The sequence below is a fragment of the Protopterus annectens genome, chromosome 1.part0 (assembly GCF_019279795.1).
Source record: "Protopterus annectens isolate FY-2018-M chromosome 1.part0, PAN1.0, whole genome shotgun sequence".
In the NCBI taxonomy this organism is placed as follows: Eukaryota; Metazoa; Chordata; order Ceratodontiformes; family Protopteridae; genus Protopterus; species Protopterus annectens.
Window position 1 is genome coordinate 885011908 of NC_056725.1, and position 20600 is coordinate 885032507.

General features: G+C 36.2%; 1 protein-coding gene across 1 annotated transcript in view; it reads left to right on the forward strand.

Moving 5' to 3' along the window:
• Nucleotides 1-20600, forward strand: part of LOC122796908 (CD109 antigen-like) — a 969469-nt gene that overhangs the window by 408983 nt on the left and 539886 nt on the right. Inside the window, exons 10-11 of the mRNA XM_044065708.1 lie at nucleotides 13222-13331; nucleotides 18564-18836. Of these exons, the coding sequence (XP_043921643.1) occupies nucleotides 13222-13331; nucleotides 18564-18836 (383 nt within the window). The remainder of the gene's footprint in view (nucleotides 1-13221; nucleotides 13332-18563; nucleotides 18837-20600) is intronic.

A 20600-nucleotide genomic window follows, 5' to 3' on the forward strand; every position in this document is an offset into this window, starting at 1 on the left:
AGCCTGCAACCTGTTACTGATTACTCTACATATTCTGTCACTATTATCCCCTTATTTCTTATACCAAGAGTTAAGCTATTAAGTTATTCTGTTTTCTTATACGTCCATATCTATACTGCTCATTATGGGATTGCAGTCAGCGTTTGCACCTTCTGTAGCCAACCTGATATCACTAGATGATTCGAAGCAGTGCAGTGCTTCATCATACTTATTGAAAATTCTCTGTTGTTTAAGCAGTTTCACTTGTGCTGTACCTCTGACTAAGCAGCTGCATAAGTCCAAGTGATTTCCATGCTAAGTCCAACCAAGTTCTGTATGTCCAAGCAAGTTCTATGCTCCCTAAGTCCAAGTGATTTCCATGCTTGTTAAGTCCAACTGAGTTCCATGCTTTGTAAGTGGTGAGCTGCTTAGTCAAAGGTAGAGCATGAGTGGAAGTGCTTTAGCACCTACCATGAAGCTGTTACATGGAGACTGAAAGGTTGCCAAGGGATGGGAGGGGTTGCCAAGGGATGGGAGAGGTTAACGCCAAACACTCAAACAATAATATGATGCTGCATATGTGCCCTTGATCTCCTCAGTGGCCTAAGACATGGGCCAGTTTGATCCGAGGGAAGGCTAGAACTAAATACATGTAATATAAATGTATTAAAAATAAAAGATTTGAATAACTAAATTACAAGAAATGATTCAAAGAAATAGAATATACACTGGGCAGCAGAAAAACAAGAAGTTAGTCACTATTTGTCTTAGAGAGCTTTTATAGATGAAACATAAATGAGCATTATGAATTGTAAGAGTCTGTCAGCCAGTGTAGCCTTGAAGTAATTTATTGTATTTGAAAATATACAGAAGCTAAAAAGAGGCTGCTATAGATGGAGAGTTGCAAAAATCTTGAAAGGTTCCACTGGAAATAAGGAATGCAGTAACCTATAAACATTTTTTTAATTTGAAATTAGTTGTGTGGTATATAGATAATAGGAAGTACAGTATTTAAATAATCTGCCTTGGCAGGCAAGTAGCAATAAAACTTGCAGTCATGAGTCAAAGCTATATATGTCTGTATGCATATCTATGTAAAGTGCAATTTCCTTTTGCTTGATAAGGGCAGTACACGGCAATGCATTCAATTATTTCTAACAAACATTCACCAAGACATCCAATCACAGAAAAAGTGCTTTAAACAGCCCCAACCAAACAAACTTTCTAGGATAACAAATGAGAAGGTGGAAGGTGGAGGTTTTTAAACATTCCCATAAAAGTCAACACTTTTCGTAGGTATGCTGTATGACAACAGACTTTTTCAGCATTCTGCAACTTTTTTCCCATGCAGAAAGGAAGCAACTAATGCTCTTAAGAGGTAGTTGCATGTGTGAATATGGTTGGTAGATTTACAATGCCTCAAAGCAATGACAATAAAATGAGTAACTGAGATGGTAAAGCAGTTAGATGTGTGTGTGTGTGTGTGTGTGTGTGTGTGTGTGTGTGTGTGTGTGTGTGTGTGTGTGTGTGTGTGTGTGTGTGTGTGTGTGTGTGTGTGTGTGTGTGTGTGTGCGTGTGTGTCTATACATAAAATGAGAAAAGAAGAAAAGAAAGAAAGAGAGATAGAGAGAGAGAGAGAGAGAGAGAGAGAGAGAGAGGTACTTACTTGAGTCCAGTGAAGACGAGCAGTAAGTTGTATACAATCACAGACGATGAAGATGTGTCCTCTGAATATGGGAATTGCAACTGTGCAGTAAGGGATGTTTATTTATGTATATATGTTTGTATTTATTTAACATTTGTAAACTGGAAATGAAATCCCAGGAAGCAAAGTGTCAGAAAGGAAAAACGGCCAATAAACAAGTGATATGTAAATAGTTATTTGCATGCAAAAAGTAATTAACTAATTTATGCAAAGTCGCATATTTTTAAGAGCCGGTTCATTAGAGTTTCTTAAACAAACCACAAAAGCAAAGCAAAAATAACAAATACGACAAAGATCTTTGTCGTATTTGTCATTAGATTTTCTTGTTTGATATCTGAAACCAAAAAATTTTCAGAATAAACAGAAATAGCCAGATCTTCAAATGTCTCTGTTCTTGAAGAAAACCTGAATTTTCAGGCCTAATTTACCCCTCCACATCATATACTTATTTTTGGATTTTCAGAATTGACTTAACACTTTTGCACAATTTTTCTGAAGCCCATTTCACGCATAATTTTTGAAGCTGTCTAGAACACATAAAATCATACTAAATGAAAAGCATAGTAGCGGCACCAATAATTTAAATAACGATGACATATATCTTATATCTTCCTTTCTCAGAAGCAAAAATAAATGACCTTGTGCTGTAGAATTTTGCATTACAGTTCGTTGATGTCTGTTGATTTTACACTGTCTGTTTGAAAATGTGCTTACATTTTTCCATCATTTTGTCACTGTGTTTTAAACATGTGTTTCTGATTAGTGTCCCACATTCCTACTGGAAGCATAGAGAGCTATGTGCTATTTATTTGTTATTAAAATGTTATGCTGACTAGATGTCCAGATTTTTGGCTGAATGTACCTACTTTACAAGGAGCTTTGTAACTATTTTCAGTGTCTGCGGGTTGAGAGGTATAGACATAATAATTAAAATGATTTTGGAGAGAGATTATAAGAAGGCTACTCTAACAAGATCAGTGTATGAGGTAAAAGGAAATAGAGGGAGTTACTTCATATTGATAAAATCAGAGTTCTTATTTGCTTCAAAATATTTTATTGTAGTGAGTAAGATATAGTAATAGCAGCAAGTATAAATGTCATAGCAGCATATTCAAACCAGCATAACTGGAAACATCAGTATATTCAGATCAGCATAACTAAAAGCATGAATATAATAACTTCATCTGAACAAGTCTAGCAACAGACTTTAACTGAACTCCCATCCTAAACACAACATATTAGATTACTTCAATCCCAGTGATTTTCCTCTGTAAACTGCATCCACTCCCCCTAATCTTGGTTCTCAGGCCTTTTCTTGTTTTGCAGCCTTGCAGATGCCTAGCTGTTCTGTTATCTAGCATTCCCTTGATTCTTCCTTTGAGAAAGAGAACAGAAAAAGAACAGTTTGTAGCATTCCATTGGGAACTGCTATCTCTCATGCTTGACCAGCAAGGTCATTCTTCCCTTCTGCTTAACTGTCTTTTCTAAAATGTATGCATAAATGAAACACAATTCTGACAATTCATTTCTAGGCCTATTTTAGCTTTCAGTCTGCCTAATGATTAATATCTACTTTAAAATGGAAGTCCCTAATCTAACAGTTGCCTCTGAGGTCTCTGACGAAAGTCTACAGGGACCTACTTTTGTAGCTATCTCACAAATGTACCATATCTGTATGACCAACTATTATAATCTCGTTCGAACATATGGGACTTCACGCTACCTTCCACTAGAATCTTGGCAATACAAAATCTGCAGAGTGATATTATAATGCTTAATGCTATCAAAATCATGATGACTACTACAAAATATTTTAAAACTCTCCCACCCCAGCCATGGAATAGGCTTGTAATCCAATCTGTCCATTAGGTGTTGCCAATACTTTGCACATTAATCATTACCTCATTCATAATCTGCAAATGTGTCTGAATAGATTCACTTTTATCTGGTATATAACTACAGCATTCCATCCAGATTAACCCACAAGTCCCATAATGCAACGCCACCAGGTAATCAAGGGCCATATGATTCTGGAGGACCACCATACAAATAATTGTAATTTTTAAAGTGATGTCATTTATGCCTTCAAAAATACTATTGGCCAATATCTCCAGTAACTTGGCAAACTTGCACAGTTCCCTAATGGCTTTAATAGCTCCATATGCAGGAAATATATCTGCTCCAGCTATTACCCCATCACCTAGATCCATAGCTTTTAGGGTCTTTAAAACCAAATTCTGATGTATATGCAATGTATCTAAAACCTGGACCTTATCCTAAAAGTCAGTTTCCAAGTTTCTTTTGACACTGTGGTTTCTGAAACTTATTGAACCAGGTAGTTCTTTAAAATATCTTATGGCTGGTATTACATATCCTATATAACACGAGCCATACCAACTTGGAGGTAGCCATTTATAGGTTCTGTTCCCACACACATAATATATGTGCTTTAAGGCAGAGTTAGAATGCCAACCCTGTTGTTCCAGATGTAGCATGAAAAAATGCCATACGCAGTTTCAACTTGTTTCTTTGAATCTTCAGTCAAATTGAACAAAGTATGAACTGTTAACCCTCCATATTTTCCTTCCCCATCTCTAAACACTGTAATAGTAAAATGACACTGACTGTTGCCATGCTTTCTACCATAGAAGTTGGTACATCATTGTACCATGATTCCTCTCTCTTATAGCAAATGAACCCTTTTCCTGTTGACCACAGAGTTAAATATTGAGCATTATTAACATTAATTTCCTCGAATATTGTACTGTTTAGTTCATTTCCTTTTTTATTATATAGCCTGCCTATCAGGATGACTATTTCCTGAAGAGTTACTGAAACTGGTACTAGAGGAATACCTTTCCCTGCCATTGGCACATGCACGCAAATCCAACATTGAGATAAATTGAAAGCATGTGCATAGGTAAACTGAAGCTTAATAAATGTATTATAAGGGGGATACAAGTCTTCCCATTTTAGCACTTTCCTCTTTGCCTGTTGATGTTCTGGAGATATAACCTCAACCCAAAACTCAGCTTGTAAAGCTTAATATTGTAATGTCACTACCTTGCATGAATACAAATCTGCATCTGCCTTATATACTTGTGTCAACCCTAAAGAAAATATGCCTTCAGAGGTTTGAAACAAATCAATGTACATTCTACTGACAAGTTGTCTGTCTACTAAAAAGTCTGTAATGTTTACAACATTCCATGCAAACAATGTATTGTTATATCTACTCAATTGATACTCTACTATATCTTGAGAAACATCCAAAAAACAATAAGCTGTAAATGTTTCATTCTCTGGCACATAAACTATTTCAGTCACTTGTCATCTTCAGGTGTAGTTCTTCTGCTTGTAATCCAGTTGCACTAGACGAATGAAGCATCCTAGTCCTTGCAAAGTATACAATCAAGCCAAGCAATTATATCAATGTGATCCCTACACTCCATCGTCCCAAGTCACTGCTCAGGTATTGGAAAAGCCTCCTACAGTTCCAGTGACCTTTGCTGTGTCCCTTGTACAATTAGGCCTTCCAATCCCCCCTCACCCATCTTTTGTGCAAGGCTGGATGACTGCTGTTGACAGATGCCCATTTCAAAAGACTATATTAAAAAAATCCAAAGCAGGCAATATATTCTGTGTCACGACCTGTAAAGCACAAAAAGCAGCATCATTTTCTTGGATTTGCTTCTGTACTTTTCGCAAGCTTTATTGGATCAATGTGTACTATTTTAAATTTCCTGCCTCTGTTATTCTTATCATTGCTCTTAATTTGATAAACTACACACCCTATCTGTTTGACTATAGTGTATGCTCCTTCCCAGTTTGAGGCAAAACAGCTCCCAGAGTCAAATCACTTTAGCATGACCTGTTGACCCTCCTTTAACTGTACAATGTCAGTTGGATCTCCTAACATCTTGGACAGGATGTAAAGCCTGCATGAAATAAGCTCATGTTGTTGATAGATTCCTGCAAATCTTGTAACCAAACCTAGTAATGTGTCACTGTACAATATGAAAGTTGTGAACCCAAACATGGATCAAAAGGAAAATTTAATGGCATCCTTATTCCTGTCATTAACTCAAAAGGTGAAATTCCTGACTTAGCATTAGGTGATGTTCTTATTCTCAGCAAAACAGCTGGCAGATGCATGACCCTGTTAGGTCCCTTCTCCATACAAGCTGTTCACTTAATGCTCCTATTCATTCTTTCTGCTATTCCATTAGACTGTGGGTGATATGCAACATAGAATCTCTGCTGTATCTCTAACAAGTTACACTCTTCTTTCATAACCTGACTAGTGAACTGAGTACCATTGTCAGACTCAATGATCTGGGGCCATCCCCAGTGGGAGAAAATATTATTCCATAATTCAGATGCTGTAGTTATTGCTGTCATGTCCTTAATGGGAATAGCTTCCACCCACTTGGTAAAAGTGTTTACCATTACCAACAAGTATCGGTAACCCCCTTTTGCTGGAAGAAGAGGTCCTGCAAAATCTATTTGTATACTATACCATGCTCCCTCTGAATCTGGCACTCTCTGCATCTGAGTTTTTTTTCAATGCATGGTTATTCTGCAGAAATATTATGCACTCATCCTCTGTTTCTGTCTACATCAGGATATCATCTATACATTGTAACACTTTATTCCCATAACTCAATGGCCTCAGTACCCATGCCAATGTCTGATGAATCAGCACTGGAGAATTTACAAAACCCATTGGTAGGTGTATCATTAAATACTGTGTATCCTCAAAAGTAAAAGCAAACAATTTCTGTGAAGATTCAGCTAAAGGTATAGCAAAAAATCCATTTACTCTGTGGATCTAGATTAACAGCCATTTCAGGTGTACCAGGCACAACATGTGCTGCTGGAGTTGTGAACTTATTTACTAGCCTCAAGTCTAATACCAATCTATAACTACTGTCCTTCTTCTTTACTGGCCACATGGGTGAATTACATGGGCTTGATACTCTGACTATAATACCTTTCCTTCCCCAGTCTGCAATGCATTTATGAACATCCTCCACTGCATCCCATTGAATGGGTGGGGTACTATTTCTGATAAGGTGGTAACCTGTCTGTGGGCTTCTCTGCCCTTACAGTGGTGTTGGCAACCAAACCACAGTGTGTTTTATCTTTAGCCCATAATTCTAGAAATTCTTGCAGCAATTAATATTTGAAAACCTGACCCTGCTCTGTGCAGTCCACTGCACACGACTTTTTGAACATTTCTTCTGTCTGTACCACTGTACAGATCATGGCATCTTTATTTCTCCACAATATCTTATTAAAATCTAACACAACACCTAATTCTGACATAAGGTCCATCCCCAAGATGATACTATCATATTGAGGATGTAACAATAATTTTGCTGTTATCCTCTTCACAGGCCAATTGGCTTTATTCAAAAATCTAATCTCCATAAGCTTGCTGCTGACTGCAGCTACCTTTGACCCTTCAAACCCTGATAGCATGAGAACTGTACTCGGGTCCTCTGGCAGATGTCTGTTTGTAACTGAAACTGAAGCCCCTGTATCAAGTAACAGGCTGTGCCACAATTCCTTTCCCATGAGTAAAGAAATGTATGGTTTGCTGTCCTTTCCAACCTGGAATGAAGTCAAATACACAAACTGATTCAGTGCTGAATTATCACAGCCTTCCTACATATTCTGAAAATCTGGTATGTCATATTAACCTGAGTTATAGCATACTTCTGATCATCCCTGGGGCTTGACCTTTGTACATCACTTATCTCATTCACCCTGTCATTGACCATAGTGGACTGAATTATATCTGAAAAGCTGACAGTATCTCCTGTAGCCTGCTTTCCCACCCGTGCACTATGTGCACTCCCTTCAGAAAACAATAAATCAGTGTCAACATCACTGTGAGCAGGAGCTATAGGAACTGTCAGTGCTATCTCTGGTTCAGATTTCAAACCTTCCAGATAAGGATACAGTGTATCATACTGTGAATAATGAGGTGGTTTGTTAGTAATCTTACTCACTGCTCCACCCTCATAACTTCTAACCTGCCTGGCTTTATTGGAAATGACTGGAACTAGATCATTAATACCAGCTTCCACACGCTTGTGTTTCCACGTCCAGTATTTAGGACACTGTCTTTTTACATGCCCAAGGTTTTTTACAAAAAAAAAAAAAAACATTCAACTGCTGCCCTGTTGTCTGCTGTGACTGGTGAAATCTGTTTCACTGCTGCAATATCAGTATCTATAGAAAAATCTTATTACTGGCATCTGATGCTTGCAAAATGTGTTTCTGTCTAACCACTAAATGGGCTGCTTCTTTTAATGTATTGGTTGTAGCAATTACATTAAACTTGATGGCTGTATTGAATCCCTGAACTTTTTGCAAAAAGGTTTCAATCACTTGTTTCTGTACATCATCCTGTGCCATTTGTCTGTCAGAATAATTGTGCACTATGGCATAAGCTAAAGAAAACAACACTGCAGTTTCCATAAGATTGGATGTTCTGGTTATTCTGAATTGATCTAGCAATGTAGGGTCAAAACATGTTTTCTATGTCAAAGCCTGTAAAGCTGCATTGAGCCAGGCATGAAGGTTATCATGTGTAGCTCATATAATTCAATGTAAGTCTTAAGAGTTTTAGGAATAAAAGCTTTAAAACATTTTGACAATTCCTGACCTCAAGTAACCCCAGTATTACTGCACCAGTCTTCAAAAACCATAAGATTTTGAAATAATCCCTTCCTGTCATCCCATTTAGGAAGTAACATTAACAGTTTTGATGTATGATACAATGCTCAAGCTATGGTTAGACCCACTACATCTGCAGCCAAGGAGTCAGACTGAAAGGAAGATTTCCCTTGATCTGTCATTCCTTTTGTAGATGGTTTTAAGAACTACGTATTAGTATTAAGAAAGCCCTTTAATCCATTAATAAGGTCCCCTGCATCCTGTCAAAAGGTAGTACTGTATCTATTCTTGTCTGCAAGCCATTTTTTACAATCCTCAACCAATTTATCCTGCTCATCTTCAGCATTACATGCTGTATTCCAACAGGACAGAAATTAATCATAATCTGGTAATAAGTCAGGGTGAACCTTTTTCTGCGAAGCATCAAGTTTACTAATCAAAGTATGTAAATTATCAATTGTCACAGCATATACTGGGATTACTGCTGTTTGAATAACACTAACATTAGTGCTCTGAGTACTGGAATTGTGATACAGCATATAGTTATGCATGCCTTGTATAGCTTTAGCAAAAATCTGAAATTTAGCAGTATGCTTGAAAAAAATTCTGTCATCACATTGAACACATTGTTATATAACCCAGTCCATAATTTTTGACCATACAACAGCAAGTGATTCAACTGTAGGGATATCTAGGCTAACTGAACATTTACTACAGATTTAGTTATAAAATCCATGTTAACAAAAGTTATGCTTACGTAAGGAGATTGGTATGCCATCTACAGTGGCTGTCATCTGAAGAATTGACATTTGGAGTTGCTGAAGAAGTTTCCTATAGATGTCTGTCCCCTTCTGGAAAAGCACCACTGTGACCAAGTCTACAATAACAGTCTCCCATAGTATGCAAGTCTGAATGATATTTTCATTGAAAGGGTGTTCTGTAGAACGTCGAGTACATTTACTGGGGCATCTCAGCTGCTGAGTGCTGCTGAAGCTAAAATATATGCTGCACTGGAAACTGGACCTAAAAGTGTTATGCACTACATCTGTCTGTGATGTTCTGATTGTTCAGAGTAGTTGTTGGGTTGCAAGAATTATCTATCTCTCCCCAGAGGCCTGTTCAGGCACCTTTGATAAAATCAGAGTTCTCATTTGCTTCAAATTATTTTATTGTAGTGAGTAACGTATAGTAATAGCAACAAGTATAAGTGTCATAGCATCATATTCAAATCAGCATAACTGGAAACACCAATATATTCAGATCAGCATAATTAAAAACACAAATATAATAACTTCATCTGAACAAGTCTTGCATCAGACTTTAACTGAACTCCCATCCTGAACACAACATATTATATTACTTCAGTGCAGTGATTTTCCTCTGTAAACTGGATCCACTCCCCTCTAACCTTGGCTCTCAAGCCTTGTCTTGTTTTGCAGTCTTGCAGGTGCCTAGCTGCCCCATTATCTAGCGTTCCCTTGATAAAGAAAACAGAAAAAGAACAATCTGTAGCCTTCCATTGGAAACTGTTATCTCTCATGCTTGACCAGCAAGGTTATTCTTCCCTTCTGCTTAACTGTCTTTTCTAAAATGTATCCATATATGAAACACAATTCTGACACTACATTTCTAGGCCTATTTTACCTTTTAGTCTGCCAAATGCATAGCAACTACTTTAAAATGGAAGTCCCTAATCTAACAAATATATTAAAATCTAAAGAGAACAATGATTTTACTACTGAGAAGAATGATTTTTATTGGTGTGCTCTTGCTGTTGAACCTTTTGTTATTAGTGGTGAAATTAAACACAGTCTCACAATTTTTCATCCCGGATTTGAAACTCCATCGAACCTACAGTGCAGAGATTCACAAACAACAAACAAATTTTCACTTGTGATTAGGCATATATATGGTACTGCCCCATGTAGCTTCCTTCAGTACCTTACAGAATGCACAATACAAAAAGTATGCACTGTACTTAATTTTTTGTCATATGCAAGGAATAGTATAAAACAATATGGTGTGTCGGGTGATGAGGGCTTCATGAACTGAAAAAGGGCAGCCCTATGTTACTGTTTTATCAGTACAACCCTAAACAGTGGACCTGTTAGAGCTTCCACACTTAGAATCCTTATTTTTTTTTTTTGTTGATACAGTTTAACAGTTATAGCAGTGGCTGGATGTGATATTATCAGGCCATTATTTTTTATCATTCAGCCACTAGGGTTTCTGTGCTTTTATAGGTATATCCTCACTTTGTAAAATAGCATGCTTTAGTTGTTGATGACATATTTATGACTTACTGATAAAGAGAAGGAAAGTGACACAGTAAGCATTTTTATATTCATATCACATTTCTTTTAAAAATTATTGAAGCAATAAACAGAAGGTTTTTATCACACATTGGCAATTTTGCAAATTAATTGGGTCATTAGCATTTTATTGTACTGACTTTCTCTACTAAATCTACAATATGTTGACAAATGTGAACTTGCCTGACCAGTTTATCCTTTCACCAGTCAATGGAAAGCTAAAAGCAAGCATTTTCCAGTATACTGATGCTAGTCCTGCAGCCAAAGAAAATCTCGCTTATTTAGAACCTGGTGTTACTTTGCTGCCAGTCTGAATATTTTAAACTAAAGACAAGCCATTTCAACAAAATTTCATGTATTTCAGTAATATTATCCTGCAAAATAAGTTTGTGTGCATGGTTTTGCAACTCATGTGATTAGTGTCCATTTCTTATTAGTTGGGTCTATATTACGTTGTCGAACTTTTAAAAGTTCGAACACCATATGGTTGACACCATATGTTCGAACTTTAAAAGTTTGAAAATTTAATTAAAAACAAAAAAACACAAAAAAGTACCTGAAGGTTGTAAGCAGGGGGGCAAGCCCCCTGCACTCCCTCACCCCCAGCTACTTAAATATACTAACTCCAAGATCGCACTACATTGCAGGAAAGGGAAAGCTTCCCTTACAGAGATCCCCACTGAAACATTCAAACTTTTACAAGTTCGAACATATGGTTTCGACTATGTGACGTTCAAACTTGTAAAAGTTTGACAACATGAATGGGACACTTATTAGTTACCTAGCCTCATATGTCTGCTCTTCAGTTGCTAGAACTGCCCTGGAAGACAAAAGACATCACTGTTTCTACAGTTATGGTATGAAGATGCCTTTTCAGTTGTATATAACTATTCCATGGACAAGCTATGTTCTGTTTGGCTTACAGTATTTTTTTTACATTCTTCTGTTATTCATTTAAAATAAATATTATTATTATTAATAGTACTTTTGCTGTCCTCAACTCTCTTTCTTCTAATCCATTTTTTACTGTCTGCATTTGAATACTGCATTCAACAACTAACTTTCAGTAGCAAATAAAATGGGCTTCAGAATGTTAGACTCTAAGTTTATACTAGCTAACTGTGAGTTACACATTTCTGTAATATGCAGTCTGTCCTATACATTCAGTATTTAAATATGCACTGTAGTGTCAGATAACTTATATTTCTTTATTGGAATACATTGTCTATTCTGAATTACTTTTCCATGTAAACTGGCTTTTGTGTATCACTTTGGCTACAACTTGTCAAAGCTTTTTCAATGTAACCCAGAAGTCAAATGGTGAACCCATTACAGTTAATACAGCACCCCAACCTTAGATTTGGCTTATAATGGTTTCAAAGCAAGGGACATAACCTCCTGCATGCTTAATGTGTGGACTTCTTTCTCTTCTTTTAAAATCATTAATTTTTCCCAATTCAGTATTATTAGTTCCAATTAAAGGCATTGATAAATGAGACTGCAGTGTACACAATAATCATGTAATGTGCACATGTAGCATTTTATACATTCTTCCTATATGTTTATGCACTGACATTTTTATTGAAGTATCCTAGCACATTCTATAAAATATAGTTACATGCTCCAAATGAATATAACCTGGCACTAAATATTGATGCAGCCTGTTCACTTTCATTTATGCAGTTAATTACAAAGGTACTCATCCAAAAATGTGCAGGGGTAATTAGTGAAAAACAATATTCTCTCAATGTTCAGGAATGCATAAGTAATACACGTGGCCTACAGATAAAATTCTGCTTTTGAGGCATGCCTCTCAACTGTTCAGATTTTTGAAGAATGTCTAGATTTTACCATATATTTTGGTCTCTTCCTCATAAAAATGTTGTGGTTTTCTTACAAATCATTGAAGATTGATGTCATTAAATTCTGACATTTATTTTAGTTTCAGACTTCTTATCATTCAGAAAATGCTTGCTAACAGATATCCTGTTATTCTAGTTGTTGTTGTTGTTGTTGTTGTGTCTTTTGGCTTTTCCGAGTTAGGGGTTGCCATAGCGTTACTCCGGTCCGCGAATGATTGGTAGTTGATTTTTACATGCCAAGTTACCAGCCCTGAAGCACAACCTTCAATGAAGATACACCCATTCACGCATGTCTCCACGCAGAAGATGCTCTAGCTGAGAATCAAACCAGACAGCATCTGACTATGAGGCGACAAGGCTACCGCAGTACCACCACCGTAAATCCTGTTATTCTAGTAACTTTCTAAATAAGAGCCATCTTTAACTTATGTCCATATTTTTGGGCCTTTGCCCCTCCATTATTTTACACTTTGTTCAAATGTCTTGTGCCAAGAGATCAATTGGTATGTATTTGAAGTCATAACAATATGGCTACTTTAAAACATCAGAAACTTGCACAGCAATATATTAATTTCATTAGCTGGATTATGGTTATTTCAGTTGACTGAAGACAGTTTTTGCTAAAACTAAATGGATTACAGTGGCTGAATTTATAATTCTCTTTTGGTTCAAACAGGAATTTCTGAATCTGTGAATATATCCATCACAGTGACAACCGAGGAATACAACCTGCAATTTGTCGATTATCCTACAGTATTTTACCCCTCTCTGAACTATACAATATGTGTAAGTCTTTTATGTAAAACTATGGACTACAACAAATAGTGCATTTATGGAGGCTAACAAAATGACTCTATGCGAGTTGTAAAAAAATCCTGAAAAAGATTAAAAAAAACAGTTCAAATAATTTGGATCATATTTCAATCTGAACTATGTTAGTTGATTCCTGTTAATGTGAAAGTGCCTACATTAGTATTATGGCCCTTATGTAGAATGCAAGTTGCAGGAGAAAAAAAATAGGAGATAATGCATTTTAAAACAATTTGTAGTAAATTGTATATCAGACTGGAAAGTAAGGCAGGGTTATATAACATTGTAGGAAAAGGAGACAGAAGTAACAGTGATGCACAGTTTAAGAAACTGCTATATCTTATGGAATAAAATATAATGTAATTCATTACAACATCAGTCTGTATGGATAGAGCAGAACTAGATGGACTTCAAAAAGAATCCCAATGTGAATGTAAAATGCAGAGGCCAAAAGGTGCAGCAGTTTAGGTGATCACATAAAATGCAGTCCAGAGACATGTGTAGTCATATTGAGGAGGATCTCATTATCAGATAATTTCAATGTCTCTGAAGCAAGTGTAACTGCTGCCAGTGTGCTAAGCAGCACTTTCCAGTGGTAATTACCTTGGGCTGCCCATGCATCTCCTTCACACAGGTACCACCCTAATTCAGTCTTGCATATACATGCAGAAATTAAGCACATACTCATCACACTCACACACAATCATCCAGGACCTCTCATACCCCTGCAGGCATACTCACACAAAGTTATACAAATACACAGTCACCCCACCACCACTACATCTCCACTACCTCTTACCTGATGTTACCTGTAACATGATCTCCCCCACTGACTAAAATGGGGAAAGAGTATTTTGGCTGTGTTAATTAGCAAAGGAAGCAGTGCTAATTTAAATGGCTAATCGATTATCTGAAACTCTTTCCTTTATATAAGTGAAAGAGAGAGAGAGAGAGAGAGAGAGAAAGCACATGGCTAATTAGTATAAACAACCCTCCTGGAATGTTTCGTTAGCATGTCATATAGCCATGAAGACATCATGCTGTGGGTTCTACTGACCATGTAGAATCACCACACTGGGTGTCTGCAGGCAGTTAGCTACCCATTTTAGCCAGCAGCCCTTTCTGACTCCCAGGATAAGTCTTATTAATGTATTTACATTTCATCAGTATTATTCACAATTTGATACCGTTAGCGATTGTTTCAACTTGTATAAAGGTGTAGGTAGAATGCAGCCATGTCGAGAAGGATAACATTCTGAAAAATGAGTACTCAACAAGCCTGAAAAAAGTGAAATGGCCATAATGAGAAGGTATTTTCACCTGACAGGTAAGTGATCTACATGTATAGCAGCTGTAATTACAGCTATGAGTTGTTAAAAGCAGTGGGAAGTTCAGCTGCTGCTTAAACATTTCTGCACTGTGATGGGTTTCTTAGAAGCTCACAGAATAGTTAAACTGCATTACTTATATAGGTATAACAACTTGTTTTTATGAATTACTATGATTCAGTGCTATTTTCAGTGGATATCAGTTAAAAAAATTCATAACATCAAATGTATGACAGACCCTTTCAGTGTGGAACAACGAGGAACTGGACATTTTAAGAAACAAATTAAGGAATGTTCCTAGTCATAAGGTATACTTCAGAACATTTTAAGAAACAGACTGAGGAATGATCCAAGTCATAAGGTATACTTGAGAGGGATGTTCAGGACAGTTCTGAAAGTCATGTAACAGAAGGTAGAAAAGTTGATTTCCAGATAAGCATTTTTTTTTTATTTTGTTTCTTACTTTTTTGAATGAAGCATTATTTTCACTGAAAGAAACTGACACTTTCATGTAGTTCAAATATTTGAATTCAGTATGAACATAAATAGAAATGCCTGACACATTTCTCAAGTTATACTTAAAATCACTTGCAATCTTTTTCTGAGTCAGGAAGTAGTTAAAGGACTGGATGAAAGCAAAATACAATTTCCAGCTGCCATAACATATCTCTAAGTAAAGTAGTAAGGTGTTGTTTTGCCTCAGAAAGTGTTACAAAGATTTGTATGGCTCATGTTTTCATTGATAACTATAATGGGTGAACAAATAACAATAACAAAGTAACAATTTAACTGCTAATATCCAGATTTGACAATATAAATTGATGAGGAATACTAGGGGATATCTATGTACATAAAATAGACACAAATTAATGGCAAACATTGTTCTACCTTGCTGATAGGATACAATGCAGCTTGGTAGGAAACAAACTTAAGTTTTGTTGTTAATATGGATACTAATGAAATGCTTTTTTCCTGAGACCTAATATTGTTTTTTTTTTATTTTAGTGTAAGAATGGAGAATGTTTTAGAATTTGCATTGCTTTTTAATATCCCTTCCACATTTGTTGATTTTAAGTAAAGAAAAGTTGCCTTTTTCAAATCAAGAAAGGAGACTGTTTACATTGACTCAGTCCTAGTTGTAACATTTTTTTGAGTGTAAAGTAGGCCACCACTATTTTTCTTATCTTTTAGAAAGAATATTCTCAGAGATATATGTTAAGACCATTTTCAATGCATATTTAAACAGTGAACGCATCAACTTTTTAATTCTACTATCACCCTCAAAAAAGTACTTTTTGTACCCCCCTGCAGCTGTTTACCAACGGGCAGATTGCTCTAACTTTGCCATTTATTCCTTGATGGATACACAGATCGAGTCTCATTGGCAGCCATCGAGGGGATTGTCTTTTGTTTGCCATAACATCTAATCAAGTGTAATGCATAAGAACTTGGGGGAGGGGTGCATAACAGATGAAGCATGGATCTGTCACCCTTTTCCATTAACTCATTCCCTCCAGCAGAGTTCTTTTGAGTGTGTACCTTTAACACCTAGTGGGCATGGCTTCAGCATTTAAAAACTGAAGTTATCACCATAACATTTTTAACAAATACCCATTGACAGAGGTCATATATCAATACAATTGTGTTTGCTATCATGTATGCTTCAAGATAAAATTTTCAGATACCTTGTATGTAACATGGTTTTGGAATTATTAATGCAAATATGAACAGGCAATATTTGACGCCTAGAGGAGCAGTAGGGTGTAACTGCAGAAACGCCTGGAGACATCACTCGGCTGTAATGAGTTAATGATGTAGCCCCTCAATTAACCCCACCCTCTTATGACAAGCATATGGCTTCCATTAAATTGCCAGTCTCCAGTGGAGATTCATTAATGGCAGAAGTGGCCTGTGATACACCCCTCAGAATCTTCCCTGGGAGAGGGAAGCAAAGCCAGTCCTATCTCTTCACTCCTCCCCTTCACACAGCTGCCTCCTTCAGTACCAGGGTATCCTTCCTGAAACTGAGTTGTCTTGGTTTTAGACAGGGTTTTATCCATTTATGCCATGAAATCAGCCAAAATAGGTACATAGACAGCTGCAAAGCTTGCAGTTAAGAATACTTTTGATGAACATTAGCCCATTTTCCTAATTGTCCCAGATCATTGTCTGGTTAAGTGACTTGCTGTCAGTCACATAATGGAGGCTGAAGAACTCTAATCTTGCACAACAGGAAGTAGCTTGTTAACATTTCATAACCTTAGCCCTCTGTGCTAATTGCCAGTTTTTATTTTTTACTTATTTATTTTTTTATATTTTTTTCTTAATCAACAGAATTTGTTGCTGTTGTGTTAAAAAGTAAACATTGGAGAGCCCTGAAATTCCATTGCTTTCTAATGATTCAGGGATCTGCTAATAGGTGTAATATCATCCGAGTCTGCATCTGCATGGTGATGAGTGGTTGAGATATTTTAAGTGATTTTGGTAAAGAGAATACAAAATGAATAAAGACATATTTTTCTTTTACTAATGAATGAAGATTTAATTTTGAAATGAATTGTGTTACACATAATGTCTTCACTGGAACTCTGTTACGTAAATTGTTTATTTTATGTATTTTTCACATAAGCCCTCCAATAGCTGTGTTTTCCCCACTTCAGTGTAAAAGTCTTATCACAGTCCCCACTTACTGATGTCACTGGGACTGGAATTCCAGCTGGCATGACACTATGACAGAACTGGTCTTCCTAAGACCCATTCATGAGCAGGTAAACATAGTGCTTTTGCTTTAATGCTAAGGTCTTCATCCCTGTGTTTGCCCAACTGTAGGTATGATAAAATGACTCTCAATAATACTGAAATGTGCATAGCATAAAAGATCTAAAGTTTAATTTCCTGTACATTGTCATAGCGTCCCACTGACTTCTCCCATGCTGGTATACTGTGGAGGCGGAAGAAGAAGAAACACTGCATGCAGACAAGCAGGAACAAAGAAATATCTTGAAGATCATGCTTTTCATGATGCTTTATTTGTGGGATGGGATAAGTTATATTTGTGGGAGGGGATAAGTTATATTTGTGGGAGGGGATAAGTTATATTTGCATAAGTTATATTTGTGGGAGTGGATAAGTTTACTCTTACAATGGATCATATCCAAAAGATAGGTTAACTGCCCTGAAGGGCCATTTTAAGCCTAGGTAATAAACGAGGGCAGAATCAAACCCTGTACCTTATGTCTGTGTTGGGAAGACCTTAGCCATTATACCAGTCTTCATCACAGCAAGATAGTTCTCAGATTGTTACTCATTTCTGTTCATTTTCAAAACATTACAGCTGTTCCTTAGACTGCCACTTGGCTGACTCTCCTTCCTGACTGTTGGGCCCCTTTTTAACTAGTTCATTGCTGAAGACAATCAGTACTTTGTTGCTAGGATAATAGATTATTTTCCGTACATATATGTTTTCTGCCACTACTGTGTCAGGCCATTATTATGGTTGTACCTTTCTTGCCAAACTAGCATCTAGAAATTGACAATAATCATCAGTTAAAATATTAAGAATCTGTGATAACAAGGAAGTTATGAAATGGTTGTAAATATTTATGGGGAGAGTGTGCACTTTGTATCAACCAGTAAATATGAGGATGTCTCTATATTAGAGGAGGATAGAGGCAAGGTAAAACCGACACTACTTCTATTTCTAACAGTGTGTATCACTGAGCTAAACTGTATCTGTAGTGTACAGGTATGCTCATAAAAAGCAAGATCAAAGCAGTATTTACATGTATTTGGAATGCTTTGATATTAACATGCCTAATGCCAAATTTCTTTGTGCTTTATCTAATATACTTTGTTTTCTTTAATTTTTGTCATTATTTAGCTAAAAGTAATGCGATATGACAACAAACCCCTATCAGAAAACGAAACCCAGAATCAAGTGACTGTTACAGTTACAAAGGCAAACACACTGTTTTACCATGATATGAATAAAAGAAAACTGGATTTTCGAGGAGTATCTTCATCAGCGATAGATATTGAGCCATTTCCATCTGCAGATGAAACGCCAAACAAAATCAACTATACCATTCCAGAAAATGGGATGATTCACATTGAAATTCCTGTTCAAAATGAAACATCATTTATTACAATTGAGGTAAAATCTGGAGCATGGTACATTTTATATGCATTTATTAATGTAATAGGAATTTATGAAAGAATGCTGCAAGTTGGGGAATGGTTTAATGGAAGATTGTTAAAAGGAGGAGAGGCCCAAATCTGGATTTGGGTGTATCTGAACTAATGCCATTGTCTTAGTAGCATTACATATTCAGCTCCCTAATGGTTTTATCTATGGCTTATTCTATAAACTACACCTTTGTAAGCATATACATGAATCCCAACAATAACATTGTTTAATTATTTGGTAACAAATGATCTAATCTACTAATGTATAACTATTTAATAGAGGAAAAGAAACTTAGTATGGGAAAAATAAGTAAAAGGAGAGTTGAACACAGTTTATTTTGTAACCTTGCCTCATAGTTTTGTTACACTGAACAGGACTCCATCGATCATTTTTTGCATAAGGACTTACACAAGCAAATTAGAAACAAGCAGAAGATGACAGAAAGTGTCAGCGAGATTAACAGCAATAAGAGATAAGAAGATGCTCTTACTTCATATCCAGTTCTCCCAAGGAGTGAGGGAATTGCTCATTGATAACATTTACTTTTATTTACTATTACTTTTATTTTATCTGTTTGGCTAGTTTTATTTTATGTCTAGGTATATGTTACAGTGCAGTATTGCAGTGGAAACCTGAAGAACAATGTTGCATTATGAGCAACAATGTAATATATGCAAGAAGTAACAGTATACATATTCCTCAGTTTCAAGCAGCATTAGTAATGTGCAAGAATAAATGATAGTAGCAGTGTAAAGCAAAAGCAGGAAACATGGAGCTATGTATCAAAGGCAGAATCAATATTTATGCACTGCATGTCTTAAATATTTGGTACATAGCAAAATATTTTTAAAATACTTAAGGCACACTAATAATAAAGTTTTGACAAAAGCTTTCAGTAAGATTTTAAAACATAAGAAATTTTACATTGACAGGAAAAGGAAATTCTTATACAATAGAGGTAAGCTGATATAAAATTCAAACGTAAATAAATAATGACATCTGAATTCTGCATGTGAACAAGCTGTACAGTGATTTGCCTAGGAAATGAAGATTTGCAGAAGGTATTATAATGTTTGGTATTTGCTGAATATGGCAGACAGTATAGAACAGTTGAAACATATAAGTTAATCTGATAATCCAAATAGGTTTAGGGGATGCACAGCTCTACAGACATCGACAGAAAACAGTATAATTATGGTGAAAATAAATACATAATAAAATGTCTAAGGGGACTCTTCTAGACATTGTAAGTACAAGCCTGGATACAAGAGTGAGTTCTAACTTCTAAGTTAGATTGCTACTTTGTCAGGCAGGTGAGTTATAATGGTTATAATGCTACCTTTTTATGATTGTTAAAAGACACACGACTTAGTTATCTATATGACATCTTTAGGGCATGATGGAATCCCACAGTGGAAGTTAATTTCAGATTTTAAGTATTCCAGAAGCAGGATTTTATATATGCTGACATCCTACTAGCTTTGAGTGCTGCAAGGGAGATAGTTCCAGGTGTCTGGAGTATAATGCTGTGCTATGGGCCCATGTACATCGAATGTTCTAACACCTTCAAACTATTGTTATCCCAAATGTTGTCTTTCTCTGACAGGTATTTCTCAATTCAGTAAATTGATAGAAATAGAAAATGGCCTTTGAAAGTTGAGTTTGCACGTGAAACAGATCAGCACGTGATGAACTCTATTAGTTAAATTAAGTCATCTGTGGTTTTCCAGC